At 45.2% G+C, this 21,442-nt stretch overlaps 2 protein-coding genes and 1 pseudogene across 4 annotated transcripts in view; 2 read left to right on the top strand and 1 right to left on the bottom strand.

Moving 5' to 3' along the window:
* Nucleotides 1–3,004, top strand: part of PPP1R21 (protein phosphatase 1 regulatory subunit 21) — a 645,938-nt gene extending 642,934 nt beyond the window's left edge. Inside the window, exon 23 of one of the 2 annotated variants that reach the window (XM_050754865.1) lies at nucleotides 2,319–3,004. In XM_050754865.1, the coding sequence (XP_050610822.1) occupies nucleotides 2,319–2,348 (30 nt within the window). In that variant the 3' untranslated portion in view covers nucleotides 2,349–3,004. The other variant, XM_050754866.1, reaches the window with a different exon arrangement.
* Nucleotides 1–21,442, bottom strand: part of LOC126934259 (uncharacterized) — a 1,193,286-nt pseudogene that overhangs the window by 129,293 nt on the left and 1,042,551 nt on the right. The gene's annotated exons all lie outside the window — the stretch shown is intronic.
* Nucleotides 16,824–21,442, top strand: part of STON1 (stonin 1) — a 65,449-nt gene continuing 60,830 nt past the window's right edge. The window contains exons 1-2 of the mRNA XM_050754867.1: nucleotides 16,824–16,907; nucleotides 17,378–17,563. The gene's annotated coding sequence lies outside the window, so the exon portion shown is untranslated. The remainder of the gene's footprint in view (nucleotides 16,908–17,377; nucleotides 17,564–21,442) is intronic.

Genomic DNA, 21,442 nt, shown 5'->3' with positions numbered 1-21,442 from the left:
ACGCTTGAAGAAAAGGATTGCTCTTCATTTATGTAAGACCTGAAATGGTACTGTTGAAGAGTAAACTTGAGAAAATTTATTCTCATAAATATTCATATAACCTTGGAATGTCTTACCCTTTTAACTAGATTTCCTTTGATTTCCTTTCCCATAATCCCTCTGCTTGCCCAGACTGAGAGAGTAGATGTTGGGTAGTAAGTTGAGGCTGAAATGCAGATCCACATACCGTGTCCATATTACTGTAACAATGTATATACCATTTTGCCATGAAAAGTAAACTTTGGGAGGCCAGGGGCTCACTCAGTTGGCATAATCTCATGTGCTTAGCCCATTTTCATAACAATATTATACCACCACCAGCTGGGATTTACCATCTCCAGCCTGCACTCTTTGAGATCTGCTGCCACCCCTTTTTGATTCAGCAGGCGTTTATTGAGTTCCTGCTGTGTACACTGGGGAGAAATAGAGATGAAGAAACCATGGCTTTATTTTAGCATGTGCTATTGGTGTAAGGACAGGATTTTGTTCATTTAGGGTCTTGGAAAATATATCATGTTACTGCATTAGAATCTGCATTATATGATTTTGTTTATCAACATAGTTTCTTGATATCCATTGATTGTGCTGCTTTGGAGGCTGTCTCTGATGCTTTTCTGGCTGTTTCTGTGATTATTGTTACCACCCAGTATGGTTCTCATTATGGTTCTCCAGTTACTTGTGGTTCAGGAAACTTGAGCTTGGGGGTAAGGGAGTTGGGGGGCTGGTCCTTTTAAGGAAGCCTCCCTTAACCTTTTGGTTTCTTGATATTCCATATTCCAGCAGAGCAATATCTAATTCACAAGTTACATTCTTAGTAGTGGTAGAAAACACACATTGAAGAGGTAGTGTTTTGGGTTTTCTTGTGGTATGTATAATTTGTTTTAGTGTAGTAGTATGAGAAAGTCTGTTTTAGCACCTAAAATTTGAAAAGAAGTAGCAATAATTTTTGAAAACTTTTCAATATCTGGAACTTCAGAAGTATTTGGTTTTGAATTGAGAGGGGTACATGTTGAGTACAGCAAACCTGATTGTCCTGAAGGTAATTGGATTGCAGCTACTTCAGAAATTAGGGAATTTTCAAGTGTCCTCTGACTTTTTTTTTTTTTTTTGATGGAGTCTCGCTTTGTCACCCAGGCTGGAGTGCAGTGGCGAGACCTTGGCTCACTGCAACCTCCACCTCCCAGGTTCAAGAGTTTTTCCCACCTCAGCCTCCCTAGTAGCTGGGACTACAGGCATGCACCACCACACCCAGCTAACTTTTTTTGTATTTTTTTTAACAGTTTCACCATGTTGCTCAGGCTGGTCTCAGACTCCCATGCCCAAGTGATCTACCGGCTGCAGCTTCCCAAAGTGCTGGGATTACAGGCGTGAACCACTGCGCACAGCTTCTTAGAGCTTGTTGATAAAATACCAGCCATTAATAAAACTCTAAGAGACCCTTCTTCAGTTTGAATTGATATCATTAACCTGTCTTTGATCATTCTGTAATCCTATATTTTGCTTTTCCCCCGTTTAGTAATTTACATTACTGTAGCATCATCTTATGGCTGACATTGTCTCCATTGGATACTAAGTAAACACCTTCAACCATTTGTTTGCTATGATCTTGCTCTTAATGTTTGTATTCTGCAAGCATTTCTTCCATGAAGAAAACGTATTTATGCCTAAGAGTTAAATACAGGCATTTAATTAAAATGTATTCCCAAGAAGGGAGCCTCTCCAGAAAGAAGAAAAATTACACAAAACTAGAAAATTCAAATCTCCATATTTGAGGAAATGGAGTAAGTTGTCTTCCCTGATTTGTTCTCAGCCAGTATCCAAGCTGACTTTTGACAGATAATCCGCGCCGTTTGGGTGTTAGTTGGCACATATTCAGAGTTCTTACCTATTAAGACCTTTAAAAGGTGTTTATTTAAACAATGACGAGACATGTTTAGGCTAACTTTTTTTTTCAGCTTCTTGAAATCTTAGACTCTCTTGTCTTTGGAACAAAATGAATGTTTGTAGTTTTGATAAATCCAAGATAGTAGCTTTCTTTTCTCTCTTTATTTCCTGTCCTCAGCCCCGAGAGGGATAGGGTCTGTAGAAGCAGAGAGGAGAGAGAGTATAACAAACTGCTTTGTGATTATTGAATATAAATTAATGCAAGGTTATCAGCTATTCTCCCATTTGGAAGTGTTCCAAAGTGAAATATGGCTTTCAGACAGCTTGGTTTAGAAACTATGTGAGTTATTTTTTTTATGTTTGTGTTCTTATTATTGATATTTTTCTTTGCACAGGGGAATTCTAAAAAGAACAAGAGTCGATAGTTTTCAAATAGCTGGTTGGCGACTGTTCTTTCCAGACCTGCTCCTGCTGCACAGAGCTGCGGGGCTGAGACCACGTCCATGCTGGCTGCCTTCAGGAAGCTGAAGTATTGTCGGACCTAGTAAACTAGTCAGTGTTGGAAATGGTCTTGAAATATTTAAAACATACTTGTAACCAATGAGGCAAATACAGAAGTTGATGTCGGCAGTAATTGGAAAACAATACATATATCATGGATATTGTAGGTTTCCTTATGCTGTTTTTACTGTGCACTTTTTAAAATTAGGTTTTAATTTCAGTATGTAAGAACAACAAATATTTTGTATACTTTCAAACTCAATTATATGGTAATCGATTTGGTATCTATGGAATAGATATATGTTTCTGGAAAAAAAATGCTTAAATTGTCAAACTGTCATTACTTCTTACTATAGTTGAAGGCATTCTCCAGATTCTTTTTAAAAGATTTGTTCATATTTCCCTCTCTCTCTCTCTTTCTTTCTGTCTCTCTGTTTCTCTCCTTTCTCTCTGAGGGGGAGGGAGCCCTGCAAACTTCAGATCCTGTGGGTTTAGTATCATTATCTTCAGCTCTTTGATACCCTGTGTTAGAGTAATAGCTAAAGGAAGTTCATGTCAATAAATTCATACTTATATCACACTTTCAGTCTCTCTATGAAAATTTGATAAAGGAAACTGAACCCTATTAAAGTTGGCTTTTACAAAACATATCAAATACCAACCGACTTAGGTGTAATCCTCTGATTCCTCAAATTGGAATAATTCTACAGTTAATCCTTTAGTAAGGCTGTTGAGTTTTGCCTTGAAAGCTACTTAAAACCACACTTCAAGCAAAAAGCCTGAGCCCTTAAGGCTCCCCTTGGCTTACATCATAAACATTGTGTTGTATCAGTGTCAGGAGTGGCTCTGCCAGCACTCTCCACTCCTACTCCTGAGGCCCTAAATATATTACTCCTTTCTGAACTGCTTACACAGGCCCATTTCACCCATGTCCAGGTCTCCCCATTAGCTGAGGGGTTCCTGAAACCCCCTTCTCCTTACCTCTCCACCTGTGGCACCATCTTTCTTGAGGCTACTCTCTAGACAGTTGCGAGTCACCCTCTGAAATGTTTTATTCCGGAGTTTACCTGAGAGCCCATCACCGGCTTCCCTCTGTGCTCAGCACAAAAGCCAACTCCTTGGCCTCTGCCCGAAGTCCTCAGCAGCCCGCCATGCAGAGAGACTCTGGTTATTAGGCCCAGTCCTCACAGTGAAAGCATTCGGATCCTGAGTTGGGGGATCTCTGGGTTGGTTCAGTTCCGTTTTTCCCAGCCCTTCATGTCCCTAGCCTACTTGCCCTTTCTCTTTTCTCTGCCCTGTGCATTGTTAGTTTCTATCAACTCAGCCAGCTGTTTTCACTGCAGCTGTATGTAGACCCCCAAACACTGTGAAGGAAACATCAAAGAGCCATGCTGGGCCTGGCACAGTGGCTGACACATCTAATCCCAGCATTTCGGGAGGCGGAGGCAGGTGGATCACTTGAGGCCAGGAGTTCAAAACCAGCTTGGTCAACATGGTGAAACCCCATCTCTACTAAGACTACAAAAAATTAGCCAGGTATGGTGGCATGTGCCTGTAGTGCCGGCTGCTTGGGAGACTGAGGCAGGAGAATCACTTGAACCCAGGAGATGGAGGTTGCAGTGAGCTGAGATAGCGCCAGTGCACTCCAGCCTCAGTGACAGAGTGAGTGAGACTCTGTCTTAAAAAAAAAAAAAAAAAAAGAAGAAAAAAGAGCCATCCTGATTAGCTCTGTCAAGAACTTAGGGTTTTGAGCCCCCGCCAGCCTTTCATTGTTCCAGGACAGTCCTTGGGGTATTTTTAGTCCATTTTTATTCCGAATTTCAATAATGGCTACACCACTTCTCTCCTTAAGGACTGCCCCCTTCAGTCTTAGGATCTGTACCATCTGTACCATCAAAATCACTTCTCAACTGCCCCACTGCTTTGCATATTTACCCATGCTTCCCATTCTCCCCTGCTTCAGAGGCGGAAGCGTCTCTGCTACCCTTAAAGCTAGGGTATTTCTGATGCTCTGAATGCCATGCTTTTTGTAGTGCTTGTTTTTTCACTTTTAGATCTTCAGTGTCTCACTCTACTGATTTTCTCTCCCTCAGCTTCCGAATAGACCGAACTTACCCCATACTTTTTTTTATTAATTGAATTTTTTTGAGACAGGGTCACACTCCGTCACCCAGACTGGAGTGCAGTGGCGTGATCACAGCTCACTGCAGCCCCAACCCCCTGAGCTCAAGCAATCTTCCTGCCTCAGCCTCCCAAGTACCTAGGACTACAGGCATGTGCCACCATTGATACAGTTTGCTGACAGATTTATCTAAGATGGCAACTCCTTTCCCCCGCACTTCTATTACTTTTCTCTGCTTTATTTTACTCCTTAGTACTTATAATCTAACATATGATATATTTTGCTTATGTATCTTATTTATAACCTGTTTCTCCCACTAGATGCAGCTTCAAGAAGTCAGGTGTTTTTGTCTTGCTGCGTTCCCTGTGCTTAGAACACTGTCTGGCATCAGTGAATATTTGTTGAATGAATGTTGATTGGACGGGATGTGGGGTGTGAGCGGAAGAGAGGAGTCAAAGATGAAGCCAAAGGCTTTGGCCTGAACAAACTTGACTGAGCATGAGGATTGAGGGAGGAGCAAGTAGCTTCCACCTGCTTGTAATGGAAGCCAGAGACCTGGAATCACTTTTGATTCCTCTTCACCTCACACATCTCGTTGGTCATCTTATTGAATCTTCCTGTCTTTGCAGTGCCACTCACTTCTGATCTCTCCTTATTCAGCACCTTAAATTGAGCCCTGGATACCAGTTGTCTTCCTGTACTCCAGTCCTTCCACCCCTTCTGCCAGGCCATCTTTCTTTCTTTCTTTCTTTCTTTCTTTGAGATGGAGTTTCACTCTTGTTGACCAGGCTGGAGTGCAGTGGCGCAATCTCAGCTCACTGCAACCTCTGCCTCCCAGGTTCAAGCAATTCTCCTACCTCAGCCTCCCAAGTAGCTGGAATTACAGGCTCCTGCCACCATGCCTGGGTAATTTTTGTATTTTTAGTAGAGATGGGGTTTCATCATGTTGACCAGACTGGTCTCGAACTCCTGACCTCAGTTGATCCACCTGCCTCGGCCTCCCAAAGTGCTGGGATTACAGGCGTGAGCCACCGCACCTGACTAGGCCATCTTTCTCAAACATATCTCTGCCATAGCCATTCTCCAGATGGAAAGCCTTCACAATGGCTCCTTGTTGTCTGCTGGGCAAAATCTAGTAGTAGTGTGTATGTGACACTTGCTTAGCTTACTTTCTCCTCATTCTCTTCCATATACACAGTGTACCCTCCCTCTACTTTTACTGCTTACAGTAAAAACTCTCAGACCTCTGGATCAGGAAAGTTTCATGTCTCCTGGGCAATGAGCCTGTTTTTCCCTTAGAGACAATGTGAATCTTGGGATTGTTTCCCTATTTGCCTTGGTGGCTGAGAGTTGTATCTCCCACCATCTGTGACAGCTGTCAGAGTTCCCAGACCAGACACCTCCATTGTCTTGCATGGTGTGTGGCCCTATAGGTTCTGAGGCAGTGCTTGTGGACTGCTTGGCCATTTTGTAGGGGACTGTTCCCCTGGGAGCTTTCCTAGGGCTGAGGGATAGGGCAGGACTGTAGAGGGCACAGTTGGATCCCTGGCAAAATTGTGCTCTGCTGACTTAACTTAGGTCTTTGCTCTCTTGGCAGTCACCTCCCAAAGCATATAATAACCACTGTTTATTAATCACTTACCATAAGTTGGGCATAGGTCTGACTTGACATGTATTACTTCATTTAGACTTCCCAGCAAGCATATCTCATACATACTATTACTATGCCCAGTTTACAGATAGAAAGCCAAGGCTTAGAGGGACTAAGCAACTTTTCCACAGTCACACAGTACCTGTTGGAGCCAGGATTCAAACCCAGCCTAGCCTGACTCAGCTTGGATTATTCACTACTATGCTATGAGCCTTTTAAATTGGGGGTTTTCAACTCCTTCAGGTTCTGTATATTTGGAAGACAAAATACTAAATTTTGGCGGGGTGTAGTGGCTCATGCCTGTAATCCCAGCACTTTGGGAGGCTGGGTCAGGAGGATCACTTGAACCCAGGAGTTTGAGACCAGCCTGGGTAACATAGTGAGACCTCATCTCTACAAAAGTTTTTTAAAAATTAGCTGGGGGTGTTGGTGCACAACTGTAGTCTCAGCTACACGGGGGGCTGAGGCAGGAGGATTTTTTGAGCCCAGGAAGTCAAGGCTGCAGTGAGCCATGTTCACACCAGTGCACTCCATCCTGAGTGACAGAGCAAGACCCTGTCTCAAAAAAAAAAAAAAAAAAAAAAGGAAAAAACCTACATTTCTTAGCAACTCCAGCAGTGTTTCATTCAACATCCCCTTTCTACATCTTCACTAAGTGCCCCGTGCCTCCTTTCAGTCAGCTTTTAGTGAACTTCTTGGGCTAATTTAAAGTCCCTGGCATATGGTTTGCCTTTGACATAATTTTTTCCCCGATCCCTCATTTTTATGTACATATTCCTTGTTACACCAGCCTTGCTGAACACCAGATTCTGCATTTTATATATTTATGCCATGATGCCATCTCTTCATTCTGGTCCTCTTTCTGTGTAAATGTCCTTGTTGTTGCTGTTTTATTATGGGAATTTTCTAACATGCACAAAAATAGACTCATATAAGCCCTATTTCCCCATCACTCCTTATGAACATTTTGCCAATCTTGTTTTTTCTTTTTTCCACACTTCTTTTTTTTCTGGAGTATTTTAAGGCCATTCTCGGACACTGGGTCATTTCGTCTGTAAATACTTGAGTTCTGCGGGTGTTTGTAAAGATGGGAGCCTGTCTTACCCATGTCACCATTCATTTGGCAAGTGGGTGCCGAGTGCCTGCTGTGTGCTCAGTGCTGAGCAGACTGTGGCATGCACACCAGACGTGCTGACTGCCCTTGAGAAGCGCTTACAGCCTGTTTTTAGTGAGACAAGGGAGTGAACATGCAAATTATAATCACGAACTCATTTGTTCACCCTGTCCTGGGATTATCTCAGAGCACCAAGGAAGAGATAATACATGGTGGCTTTTTGATAGGGCACCGTGGCTCACACCTGTAATCCCAGAACTTCGGCAGGCAAAGGCAGGCGGAGCACCTGATCAGGAGTTCGAGACCAGCTTGACCAATATGGTGAAACCCCGTCTTTACCAAAAATACAAAAATTTGCCCAGAGTGGTGGCCACCTGTAGTCCCAACTACTCAGTGGGCTGTGACAGGAGAATTGCTTGAACCTGGGAGGCAGAGGTTGCAGTGAGTTGAAATCATGCCACTGCACTCCAGCCTGGGCGACAGAGTGAGACTCCATCTCAAAAAAAAAAAAAAAAAAAAGAGGCTTTTCTTTTTAAAGTAGTATCTGTATAAATGTGTGTGTGTGTGTGTGTGTGTGTGTATTTTTGTTCTTCTTGTTTTGACAGGGACTCACTCTGTTGCCCTGGCTGGAGTTCAATGGCACCATATCTGGTGGTACCCCCACCTCCTGGGTTCAAGTGATTCTTGTGCCTCAGCTTCCTAAGTGGCTGGGATTACAGGTGCCTACCACCACGCCTGGCTAATTTTTGTATTTTTAGTAGAGACAGAGTTTCACCATGTTGGTCAGGCTGGTCTCAAACTCGCGACCTCAGGTGATCCACCTGCTTCAACCTCCCAAAGTGCTGGGATTACAGGCGTGAGCCGCTGCACCCAGCCTGTATCTGTATTTTTAATTAAGTTTTGAACTTAGTTTGCATTAGGCTGTTCTTAAACAGTTATTACTAAGATAAAATAGGGCAAACAAACAAAATAGACCCCTGATCCTCCTGCCATTTCATGTTCCCCACAGAAAAACCCCTTCCATTCACTATTTTGTTATCTATATTTCCAAATGGCATGCTACCTTTGCTCTTCTTGTTAGGCATTATTAATTGAATTTACAGTTGGAAGATGAGTATTTGTTTCATCTGCCTCCCCTTTGCATCACTCACATACACATACATACACTCACTGTTTAAACTAGTCACATTGACATTTGGGTCTAGCCCTGTGGCTCATGTCTGTACTCCTAGGTACTTAGGAGGCTGAGGGGGGATGATTGCCTGAGCCCAGGAGTTCGAAGGCTGCAGTGAGCCGTGATTGTCCTACTGCATTCTAGCCTGTGCAACAGAGTGAGACCCAGTCTCTAAAAAAATAAAACTAAAGGCCAGGCATGGTGGCTCACACCTGTAATCCCAGCACTTTGGGAGGCTGAGATGGGCAGATCACTTGAAGTCAGGAGCTCAAGACCAGCCTGGCCAACATAGTGAAACCCCGTCTCTACTAAAAATACAAAAATTATTCGGGCATGGTAGCGTGTGTCTGTAATCCCAGCTATTTGGGAGGCTGAGGCAGGAAAATCACCTGAACCTGGGAGGCGGAGGTTGCAGTGGGTCAAGATTGCGCCACTACACTCCAGCCTGGGCAACACAGCGAGATTCCGTCTCAAAACAAAAAGCCAAAAACATTTGGACTGGGTCAGTATTCAGCATGTACTTCATTATGACTATTCAAATACTGGTGATAGCTGAGTCATGTAATTTACTGTGATTAGTTTTCCTTTCTTGTACAACTGTTTTCCCTGGAGTCTTTTTTTAAAAAATTATTCACAATGTTTTCTATGGTACTTATCACTAGTTTATTCCTAACTTCTCTCCCGGATGTATAACGCTCCTCGCAGTGTGGTCAAAGTCAGTTGGGTGTTCAGCCAACTTCCATCTTCAGGAATTCTCTCCCAGAACCATCTGACCTGCTCCAGACTGTCTCATTTGATCTCTGGGATGGCAGCACTGCTGTTGTCTTGGGATCTGCCTTCCTCAATATCCTGGGCATCAAGTGCCTCTCATCCTTAAAACGACCCTTTCTCAACTCCATAAGCCCTTCTAGTGACTGCCCTGACCCTCTACTTGTGTTTACAGCCCACCTCTTGAACAAATTCTCTCTCTCTCTTGTCTGGGCCTCTTGTGGCATGGAAAGTGAAAGAGGAGATCGGCCAGGCGTGGTGGCTTATGCCTGTAATCCCAGCACTTTGGGAGGCCGAGGCAGTGGATCACCTGAGGTCAGGAGTTTGAGACGAGCCTGGCCAACATGTTGAAACCCCATCTCTACTAAAAATACAAAAAATTAGCCTGGCATTGTGACGGGCACCTGTAGTCCCAGCTACTCAGGAGGCTGAGACAGGAGAATTGCTTGAACCTGGGAGGTGGAGGTTACAGTGAGCCAGGATCGCACCATTGCACTCCAGCCTGGGCAACAAGAGTGAAACTCCGTCTCAAAAAAACCCAAAAACAAGAGGCCGGGTGCGGTGGCTTATGCCTGTAATCCCAGCACTTTGGGAGGCTGAGGCAGGCGGATCATGAGGTCAGTAGTTTGAGACCGGCTTGGCCAACATAGTGAAACCCTATCTCTACTAAAAATACAAAATTAGCTGGGTGTGGTGGCACCCACTTGTAGTCCCAGCTACTCGGGAGGCTGAGACAGGAGAATCACTTGAACCCGGGAGGTGGAGCTTGCAGTGAGCCGAGACCACAACACTGCACTCCAGCCTGGGTGACAGAGTCTGTGTCCCCTCCCCTGCCCCCAAAAAGAGGAGATTCTCAGTCTATGCACAGAGTAGGGATTGAAATCTGCATAGGAGTGAAAAACAGAAGAAAAAAAAAAAAAGACTTTTAATTAATCCTTCATTGCAGGCCAGGAGTAGTGGCTCATGCGTGTAATCCCAGCACTTTGGGAGGCCAAAGCAGGTGGATCACCTTAGGTCAGGAGTTCAAGACCAGCCTGGCCAACATGGTGAAACCCTGTCTCTACTAAAAATATAAAAATTAGCCGGGCCTGCTGGTGCACTCCTGTAATGCCAGCTACTCGGGAGGCTGAGGCATGAGAATTGCTTGAACCCAGGAGGCAGAGGTTGCAGTGAGCCGAGATCATACCACTGCACTTGAGCCTGGATGACAGAGTGAGACTGTGTCTCCAAAAAAAAAAATCATTCATTGCTTTCTGGAGAAGATGGAATTTTCAAAATTGAAACAAAACTTCCTGCTTTTTCCTGATTATATATTACACACCTATTGTTGAAAATCTGGAATACTGGGCCAGGTGTGGTGGCTTACACCTATAATCCCAGCACTTTAGGAGGCCGAGGCAGGAGGATCGCTTGAGCCCAGGAGTTTGAGACCAGCCTGGGCAACATAGGGAAATCCCATCTCTATTAAAAAGTGTATATTAAAATTTTTTAAAATTAGGAAAATGAAAAGTATCAGGAGCAGAGATTTAGCTATTAACGTTTTTGCTTGTTCCTGCTTTTTATTTCATGCATATATAAATATGCTTTTAATTAAAGTGGGCTTACGTTACAAGAAATTCCGAGTGAGAAAAAAAGTTGGAATTGTGTTATAAGAAATTTCAAATGAGGCCTGGCTCAGTGGCTCATGCCTGTAATCTCAGCACTTTGGGAGGTTGAGGTAGGTAGATCACTTGAGGTCAGGAGTTCGAGACCAGCCTGGTCAACATGGTGAAACCCTGTCTCTACTAAAAATGAAAAAATTAGCTGGTTGTGGTGGCGAAAGCCTGTAATCCCAGCTACTGAGGAGGCTGAGGCAGGAGAATTGCTTGAACCCAGGAGGCGGAGGTTGCAGTGAGCCGAGATTGCCTGGGCAACAGAAGGAGACTGCATCTCAAAAAAAGAAAAAAGACATTTCAAAGGAGAAAAAAAAGGTATTTAATAGGAAGAGGGGGAGTAAATTACCTGGTTGCACAGCTCTGGAGGGCACCATTCACACTGTGTTCAATAGCAAACCCAGCAATCTTGGGTTGAAGGGGTAAGAGCCTCCAGGCACACTTTAAGAAACTGTTAAAAAACCGTTGTTTTGTCATATCCTTGGTTGCCACCACCCCCCTCCCCCAATTTAGTTGTTACACACAATACTCAATTTGCAAAGCTGATACAACTGGATTCTCCATTGTTTTTTGTAAGAAACTGTATCAGTTCAACTAACACAGATACTTTTTTTGGGGTGAGGGAAGCGGGGAGGGGGAGGCAGGGGCAGAGTCTTGCGCTGTCACCCAGGCATCCAGGCTGGAGTGCAGTGGTACAATCTCAGCTCACTTCAGCCTCTGCTTCCTGGGTTCAAGGATTCTAGTGCCTCAGCCTCCTGAGTAGCTGGAACTACAGGTGGATGCCACCATGCCTGGCAAATTTTTTGTGTTTTAGTAAAGATGGAGTTTCACCGTGTTGCCCAGGCTGGTCTTGAACTCCTGAGCTCAGGCAATCCACCCAATCCACCTGCCTTGGCCTCACAAAGTGTAGGATTACAGGCATGAGCCACCATGCCCGGCTTAACTAACACAGATACTTTTTAACAACACGACCACTTTCTAAGTTCATTACCCTTTGAAACAAAACAAAACAAAACTCAGCTACACCATTTCTAAACAAAAGTGAAAAATAATTGAAGACCCAGTTAGCTAAGAAAGCCACCAAAAGAGTTGGAACAAAAGGCTCTCTCCAAATGGCTATGAATTTAAGCCTTTATAATTCATAAAGAACATATGAATTCAGAAAGAAAAACGTGCAGTTTATGGTTTGATGTAGCATTAACCCTGGAAGTTGCTCTCAGATCTTAAAACGCTTCAAACTCTTCTGTTACTTTTACATATGAAGATAGCGACATATTTGATGATGGCTAAGAAAACATCTGGCAGAGCCATATTAACAAGGGAATAGTTTGTTTTATGATAGAAGAGGAAGCTTCTGTTCTCGGCTAAGAGCCATGTCCTCAGATACCATGGCAATAAATGGAAAGCTTGTCAGTAAGTGGTTGCCTCTTTGTCTTAAATTTTTAAGCAGTTTAGTAGTTAGCTCCAAATTAGGAAATTAACTGGCAATCAAAGCATTGGAGCAGGAAAACCCATTATAGCTCTTCCAAATCTCCAAAAAAAAAAAAAAATGGTTAGAGAGCATTAGGATAACTCTTTATAAGAAGAGGAATATGCAGGGCGCGGTGGGTCACGCCTGTTAATTCCAGCACTCTGGGAGGCCGAGGTGGGGGGATCACTTGAGGCTAGGAGTTCCAGAGCAGCCTGGGCAACATGGCAAAACCCCGCCTCTACTAAAAAATGCAACAACACCAACAACAAAACTAACTGGATGTGGTGGCACGTGCCTGTGGTCCCAGCTGCTCAGGAGGCGGAGATGGGAGAATCACCTGTGACGGGGGAGGTGGAGGCTGCAGTGAGCCAAGAGTGTGCCACCACATTCCAGCCTGGGTGACAGAATGAGAACCTGTCTCAAAAAAAAAAAAAGGGGGGGATTAGAAGAATCGAAATAATCGACTGGTAGATGGAAACATACTGGAATTTGTTGGCTTGTTTGCAGGTATAGGGGCCTCAAAAGGTATCTCCTCATATAGAACCTTTGTGTTTGTTTTACCAGTGGCTTTAATTATCTCTCAGCTCAACCCCACTGCTTCCCTAAACACTAGATAGTAGTGGAATAGCTTAGTGGTGACACCTTATAGGCCCAAGAATAGAAATAGCACGGATCAGTTAACTAAGAACAAAATGTCATTCACATACGTCTTGCTGAGATGGTGGAGAATATTCTTCCTTTCTTCAGCTTTCCTATATTTCTTTAGGAGACCTCTTGTATTGTGGTAAATTGTCAACATGTCTCATGTAGTTATTCTCATGCATGCCATCTTCCTTAACAGCAACAGATGTGAGGCAGGAACTGTGCCTTATACTTACTCCCCCACAGTGCCTAGGAGAATGTCTTGTACACAGTAGGGTTTCAATAAATGAAAGCTGGATACATTTTAGGAATCAAGCCAAGGGACTGGCCAGCTGTAGCAATGATCAATGTGGCTCAACTACACTCAAGAGTATCCCATCTCAGGACAAAGGACAGTCAATCTTGAGCCATTCTGAACTGATTATCATACTCCTAAGTATCATTGATTTCATTTGGCATTTTCAGTGAAGATGTGGGCTTTTTATTTATCTTTGGAATTTTCCATCCAAAGAGTATTTGGGTTTACTTATAGCTAAAAAAAAATAAAAATAAAAAAAAAACTGTGTGTGTGTTTATCAAACATCAGAGCAAAATGCACCATGTACTCAAGATGGTGATTTTTAAATTTTTTTGATTTCATTTTAACTATTTTAACTATATATATATATAGAGAGAGAGAGAGAGAGAGAGAGACAGAGAGACAGAGAGAGAGAGAGAGACAGAGAGAGAGAGAGAGACAGAGAGAGAGACAGAGAGATGGAGTCTTGCTCTGTTGCCCAGGCTGGACTACAGTGTTGCTATCTTGGCTCACTGCAACCTCCGCCTCCTGGGTTCAGGTGATTCTCCTGCCTCAGCCTCCTGAGTAGCTGGTATTACAGGCGCCCGCCACCACTCCCTGCTAATTTTCGTATTTTTAGTAGAGATGGGGTTTCACCATATTGACCAGGCTGGTCTTGAACTCCTGACCTCGGGTGATCTGCCTGCCTCAGCCTCCCAAAATGCTGGGATTAAAGGCCTGAGCCACCATGCCCAGCCAAAAAACCATAGTTTGAATGAGTGTTATAATGTAAATAGAGATTTGCTCTTGCCCAGTTTTTAGAGAGGAATGTTCCTACGAAGCATTTAGGACTTAGCCCTCCCCTTGAATGTATATTAAATGATCCTGACAGCTTCAGCTGACGTGAGTTTTGAGGAATTCCAAGCTAATCACCTATTAGGTCATTATCTACAGATACTTTGGGGATGTCTTGTTAAACAGTTGGGAAGTTCTAAATATTTCCATGAAAAAGCTGCCAGGAAAGAGAAATCTGCTAATAAAAAGGAGAATGACATAGTTTGAGGGTCTACTTATTGTAAAGCAAGAGACAGAACAGTAACTGGAGTAAAATGAGGTCACAGCTGTGATGAACGGCTGTGGTGGCTTAACTATTGAGGCCAGGCTAAGCTGTTTACCACCAGATTTTGATACAAAGGGACACTACCAGAAAGGATCCTTTGGAAATACATGGTGGAGTTTCAAGAAATAAATCTTCATTCATGAAACTGGCAACCTTTGGGGCAATGCTGCATCACACAGAGGGGGAAGGCCTGTCCTTTGCAAAAGACAAAATGGTTTTCAACCAACTGTATTTAGTCTTTAGAAAATTATGGGCCTATTTGCTTTGCAGAAGTGTCAAAGATTCCAAAAGCGATTTCTTTCACCAGGTGGCTACCCACTAATAAAGGCCCTACTGCTTCTTTCAAAGATGACAGAATTTAAAAGGTGCATACAGAACGCTGTAAATGCAGTGATGATTACTGTTTGTCAAATGTGGTGTTGCTTCCTGCATGAGTCCTGTCTCCAGTTAGCCGTGGTGGTTTCTGAGATGAGCTGACCTCTGTGGAAGACCCACTGGTGAAAGGTGGGCTGGACATAGGACCCAAAAGGTTCAATTTGGGGGTTCAATTTGGGGACCCCAAAATGCCTGGGGTCAAAGCATGAGGACAACAAAGAGGAGTTGCCACTTCTCTTTTTCTTCCCTTCCTCCTCGTCCTGCTTCCTGTGTCCTTCTTGCTCCACTTCTCTCAGCTCCTTACCAGGGTCCAGTACCTGTCTGTTTCCATGGAACAATCTCTGACAAGTTAACCAGCCAGTCATTTGACTTCCTATTCCCTAGGCTCTCACCTGCCCTTCCTCAACTCTTAACCATTACTGGAAGGTAGCTGGAGGAAATGAGAAGCTGAGGAGAAACCAGTGCCTTTTTCTGTGTTTCGGATATATTAAGCATAAGCACAATTAGTAGTTTTATCTGTGAATAAAAGTATCCTAAATAGATCCTGGCTGTGTGATTTCAGGCTTTCGAGAAGTGCCCTCTTGGAATGTCACTTTCCTTCCTCAAAGCCCTGAGGGCAGGTTCTTAACACTGGCTGGGGGTCAAATAGGGTACTGACTATATTTCCATTTCACCAGGGAACTCCAAGGTCAAAAACAAGGCTACACCTGAAAGAACATTTAAAAGAGAATTACACTGCTATGCAAATACAAGGAAGTGTTCACTCATTTTCACCAACTCTGGATGCACTGCCTATGAGTTAGCTCAGCTCCTCAAGGAAATTTATGATTAAAAAAAAAAATTCATTTCCTTTCCACTTTCCAGCATAGTACTTCAAGTTGAGATGCTCACCGGGACCTCCTAACCCCTCTCCTTGGATGCAACCGCTTTCTTCCCAGGTAGTCCATCCTGCACACTGTTAAACTAGTATTTCTTATTTGTCATTTCGAATCCTCAAGGATTCACTGGGTGCCTATTGTACACCTTCGCTTAAAAACTTTCAGGGATTTCCTATATTCTGCTTCATTCCCAGCTCCACCTTCCCATCTAAACATTGCCCACTTCCCCTAAGCCTTCCAGTCCTGCCAACCTCCAAAGCATCATGCCCTGGGACCTTAAATGCCCTTTTCTCTCCCCTCTGAGCCTGTTCAAACTCAGCTCAGTCTCCCGTCCTGGGTTTTGGGGAGGGTGCCTTCATTCTGACTGGCTCCCACTGAAGCAGCCCCACTTGAGGAAGAGGCTGAGATGCCAAGTGACTTGCCTAGAGTCATTTGCCAGCAGGTGATGGAATAGGGACTACGAGCCACCCTGCAGCCTCTCCTGGGAGGACAACGCCCCTTCTCCCTCTCCCTGCACCCTGCAGGCAGCACAGAGGCGGCATCTGGACGCGTTTACCTCCTCCCCGCCCCCACAGCTTGGCCCTCACTAAGCTGTCTTGTGTCCTTCCTCCTGCTGTGATTGATTCGCCCAGGAAGGTGGGGCTTTAGTAATTCTTAGTTCTCCTAATCACAAGGTGGGGGGTAGGGAGTGGGGAGTGGGGTGAGGCGGGGGGTACAAAACAAAACAAAACTCCATGAAGCAACTTAGAAAGCACGACCGCAAAGGCCCTCCATCATCCGCACCCAGAGGTGAGGACAAGGTCTGGGGGTGCTGGGTGACTTCAGACCTCCCAAGGGTCCAAGCTATCTGCTTCAAGGGGGCATCGAAACGTAACTCATATACTTGCCCCCCCCGCTCTGCCCCCCGACTTTTGCGGGAGGGAGCGCTCTCCCCTCCTCTGGGAGGCTGGAGACTCGGGGACAGAAGATGCGCTGGAGGGAAGAGAATGGAGCGTCGGACACCAGAAAAACTTGGGGGGATTCGGGGTGGGAAAGAAGGCGTGAAGAGAGAACGGAGGCTCAGCAGGGGAGGAGGGGCGGGGGCGGGAGCGGGAGGAGTCACTGAGCTGCGGCCGCCCCTCCCCGCCCTCCACTCGGCGGCCCCGGGCCCTCCTCCCCCTCCTCCTCCTCTCCCTCCTTTTTCTCCTCCTCCCGGTGTGGATGGCTGCAGCCAGAATCGGAGCTCCAACCGCGCTGCTGGTGAGTGACCAGCCCCGGGGGACAGAGACGGAGAGGCCTGGGACCCCCCTCTCCAGGGTGGGGCCTCTTGCAGTCTCTGGGAAAGTTTGCGGGCGCCCCGGGACACGGGCGTCTCCAGGGCCGCTCGGCGCCTCCCCATCTCCCCGCGCCCGCCCTGGCTGCCCCCAGGGGCGCCCTGGGGCCCGCAGAGGGGTGGCCCCCCGGCAGGGACTCCTCGCCTCCCCTCTGTTCTGAGGCTGCTGCTGGGACCGGGGTCTGACTCTAAAGAGAAAACTCAAACAGCAAAAAAAAAAAAAAAAAAAAAAAAAAAAAAAAAAAAAAAAAAAAAAAGAATATCGACTAAGTTCCGTGGGCGAGGGCCGGGGCTCGTTCTCACCCGCGCGCGGCCCCTCGACCTCTCGGACCCGGGCCACCAGCTCTGCGTCCTTCACGCCTCCCTCGGGGCCTCTGTGTCTCTCTCCCGCCCCCAGACTCCCTCCTCTTTCTGGCTGCTGTTATTTGGGCTGCTGCCCCCTTCCCGCTCCCTGGGACCTCAGCTGGGACCTCAGCCGGCGCCTGCAGCCCGGAGTCCCCACCTGCCTTGGAAGGCAGGCAAGGAGTCAGGCCACCGGGCCACAGCCGCGGGGGCACCACACTGGCCCAAACATTTCCTGCAGGTAAGACCATTCACTGGGTATCGGGGTTGGGTCCCTTGGGCCCACAAACCTCGTGGGTACAGGGAAAAATTAAAATATATTCCTCCTTAGGAATGCACTGTTTCTGTTGGTTTGGCATCTTTTTATTTTTAACCCCTCTAACTGTGCTTTCTTCTAATAATAATGATACTTCATGTAATTAGCGTTTCTAATATCTAAAGACAGAAGAAGGAAGAAAATAATAAACGGAAGAGAGAGAATACTTGCTAAAAATACTAATTTTTGACTTCAGTCCACACCCGACTGTTTTCCTGGGAGATAGAAGTTCAGTGTAGTTTGTTTTCAGACTAACCGCAAACACGATTACAGCCTCCTCCAGGCTAGAAGTTTTAATTTGCCTGACATGCACCACACTGTTGGTATTCCCAGCCTGGCATTCCCGTCTGCATAGCTCCAGTCTCCCTCCCAACTCCCCCACTCTCACTTTCTTTCTCATAAAAGGGAGCTGTGAAAACAAGGCAATGGGAGAGGCTCAAATGAGCTGGACCACATAATAAAAACAGCCCTACTTATTTTAATCCTGAAGCTATGGCCTCCCCTAGACTCTGATTGGGTGGAAGAAATGTTTAGTTCATTTATGTGGTTTTTATGTCAGTAGTTATTATGATTGAATCAGTGTTTCCATGACAGGCTTGCTTCTCTGGGCACGATGGGGAGCCTATTAATTCTCAGATGGGTCTGGACAGATCAAGTCTGGAGTCTGGAGAGATTTTTCAGGGCTTGACCTGGGGCTGATATTGCAAACCTCTGCACACTCAGAACCAGAGCAGCCCCGGGAGCAGCCTGAGCTCGGGTTTTCTTCCACGTGAAGTGGGAAGAAAAAGCTCTACCAAGGAGCGAACTGTGTGAGCGTGGTTGCTGGGGGATGTTGAATTTTTACGTTTTTAGGAAGAACACACTTCTCAAAACTTTAGCCACTCCTGTTTCCATACAAACAATAAATGTGGTAGTAACAAATGTAGTAGATCATATTCTGAACAACTCCTTAAAAAACAGGTCCAAGTATTGGACCATTTGGAAATAAAGATTTTATTTTATTTGAGTTCTACTGGAAATAAAAGTTTATGTTAAAAAGGATGTAATTCACTTCTCTCCACTGATTCAGTTTGACAGTTCCCCATTGGTATGAATCAGTTATGTTTTACTGTGGTCTCAAAACATTATTAAGGCAGGGCACGGGGACTCATGCCTGTAATCCCAGCGCTTTGGGAGGCTGGGGCAGGCAGATCACTTGAGGTCAGGAGTTCGAGACCAGCCTGGCCAACATGATGAAATCCTGGCTGTATTAAAAATACAAAAGCTAGCTGGGCAGCATGGCGGGAACCTGTAATCCTAGCTACTCGGGAGGTTGAGGCAGAAGAATCGTTTGGACCTGGGAGGCGGAGGTTGCAGTGAGCTGAGATTGCACCACTGCTCTCCAGCCTGGGCGACAGAGCAAGACTCTGTCTAAAAAAAAGAAAAAAAAAATAATTGATAGGCAAATGTTGTGACTTCCATTCAAAAAGTAAATCCAAAAAAAAGAAGAAAAAAAAAAGTAAGTCGGTAAATTCTGAACTTGTTTGGCCCTGTTGCTTAGAAAAACAATGTACTGTGCTCAGATAAAAATCTTTAGTCTCTTCCTCTTCCTGAGAATTTTTAATAGTTCACTTAATATCCTGGAAGTCAACCTTATACAGTTTAGAGAAAAGTTGCCTTTCTGCCTTGTCCAGCTTTTGCACCACCTCATGAAATATTGTTAAACTGGATGGTTTGCCATGGGCACAAGAGTCTGCCTAGCAGTCCGAGGAGAGGCTGGGGATGTAATGAAGGCCACGGGGGCCTGGACCTAAGGAGCAGGTGGTCAGGATGGTGAGATGAAGGCTGTATCTCCAGCCAGCCACAGAAAGCAGCCACTGATCATCTGGACAAGTCAGATGAGTTAGAAATATCAATACATGAAGTGTGGGACTGGTGGAGAGCAAGGAAGGAAGAGATGGTTAAGAAGCAAAATGATACAAATAAATAAAAAAGGAAAAGGCCAGGCACAGTGGCTCATGCCTGTGAAGTGCCAGGTGTGGTGACTCATGCCTGTAACCCTAGCACTGTGGGAAGTGGAGGCCAGAGGATCGCTTGAGGCTAGGAGTTAAGACCAGACTGGGCAACAAAGTGAGACCCCATCTCTTAAGAAAAAAAAGATGGGCTGGGTGCAGTGGCTTCTGCCTGTAATCCCAGCACTTGGGGAGGCCGAGGCGGGCAGATCATGAAGTCAGGAGTTCGAGACCAGCCTGGGCAACATAGTGAAACCCTGTCTCTACTAAAAATGCAAAAATTAGGTAGGCATGGTGGCAGGTGCCTATAATCCCACCTACTTGGGAGGCTGAGGCAGGCGACTCACTTGAACCTGGGAGATGGAGGTTGCAGTGAGCCGAGACCATGCCACTGCATTTCAGCCTGGGCGACAGAGTGAGACTCCATCTGAGAAAAGAAAAAAAAAAAAAAGATGTACACCGGGCTCAGTGGCTCATGCCTGTAATCCCAACATTCTGGGAGGCCACACGGGTGGATCACCTAAGGTCAGGAGTTCAATACCAGCCTGGCCAACATGATAAAACCCTGTCTACTAAAAATATGGAAAATTAGCTGGGTGTGGTGACAGGCACCTATAATCTCAGCTACTCAGGAGGCTGAGGTAGGAGAATCGCTTGAACCTGGGAAGTCGAGGTTGCAGGGAGCCAAGATCGTGCCACTGCACTCGAGCCTGGGCAACAAGAGCAAAACTCTGTCTCAAGAAAAAAAAAAAAGGAAAAAAAAGAAGATGTAAAATAGCCCAAAGGAATACTATGTGACCTTTTAAAATCGTGTTGTATAAGAATGTTGAATTACACAGGACTTTTGTGTGTGTGTGTGTGTGTGTGTGTGTGTGTGACAAAGTTTTGCTCTGCTTGCCCAGGCTGGAGTGCAATGATGCGATCTCGGCTTATTGCAACCTCTACCTCCTGGGTTCAAGCGATTCTCCTGCCTCAGCCACCTGAGTAGCTGGGACTTCAGGCATGTGCCACCACGCCCGGCTAATTTTGTATTTCTAGTAGAGACGGGGTTTCTCCGTGTTGGTCAGGCTGGTCTTGAACTCCCGACCTCAGGTGATCCACCCGCCTCAGCCTCCCAAAGTGCTGGGATTATAGGTGTGAGCCACTACGCCTGGCCTGGAGTTAATTTTTAAAAGCAAATTATAAAATAGAAAGCACTATAATTTTACTCTTTGAAAAACATCCAGAAAATACTGGAATTATATGCATCAAAATGGATGGTGAGAGTATAGTTGTTTTTTTATTTTCTTCGTACTTGCATTTCTCAAATTTTATAATAATAATAGCTAACATTTACTGATAACTAAGCACTTACATATGGTATTTCATTTGAAAACTCTTTGAGGTAAGTAGTACTATTATTTTCATTATGGAGTTTCAGAAACTAGAACCAGAAGGGTAACTCATCCGAGGTCACACAGCACTAAGTGCTGGAATCAAGTGTTGAATTTAGGTCAGTGGCTAAAGTCTATGCATCTCTATCACTACTGTCTACCATCTCCCTGCACATGTATTATTATTATTTTAATTATAAGGAAAAAGTAGAAAAGGAAAGTGAAAATGTTTCATGCTTTAGTAAGAACTGATGGGCACCGTGGCTCATGTCTGTAATCTCAGCACTTTGGGAGGCTGAGGTGGAAGGATCACTTGAGTCCAGGAGTTCAAGACTAAGTAGGGCAAATTAGTCAGGCATGTGGCACATGCCTGAGTCCCAAGTACTCAGGAGGCTGAGCTGGGAGGATCACCTGAGCCTAGGAGATGGAGGCTTCAGTGA

The sequence above is a fragment of the Macaca thibetana genome, chromosome 13 (assembly GCF_024542745.1).
Source record: "Macaca thibetana thibetana isolate TM-01 chromosome 13, ASM2454274v1, whole genome shotgun sequence".
Taxonomy (NCBI): domain Eukaryota; kingdom Metazoa; phylum Chordata; class Mammalia; order Primates; family Cercopithecidae; genus Macaca; species Macaca thibetana.
Note: the sequence above shows the minus strand (reverse complement) of the source record. Positions and strands in the feature narration are given on the sequence as shown.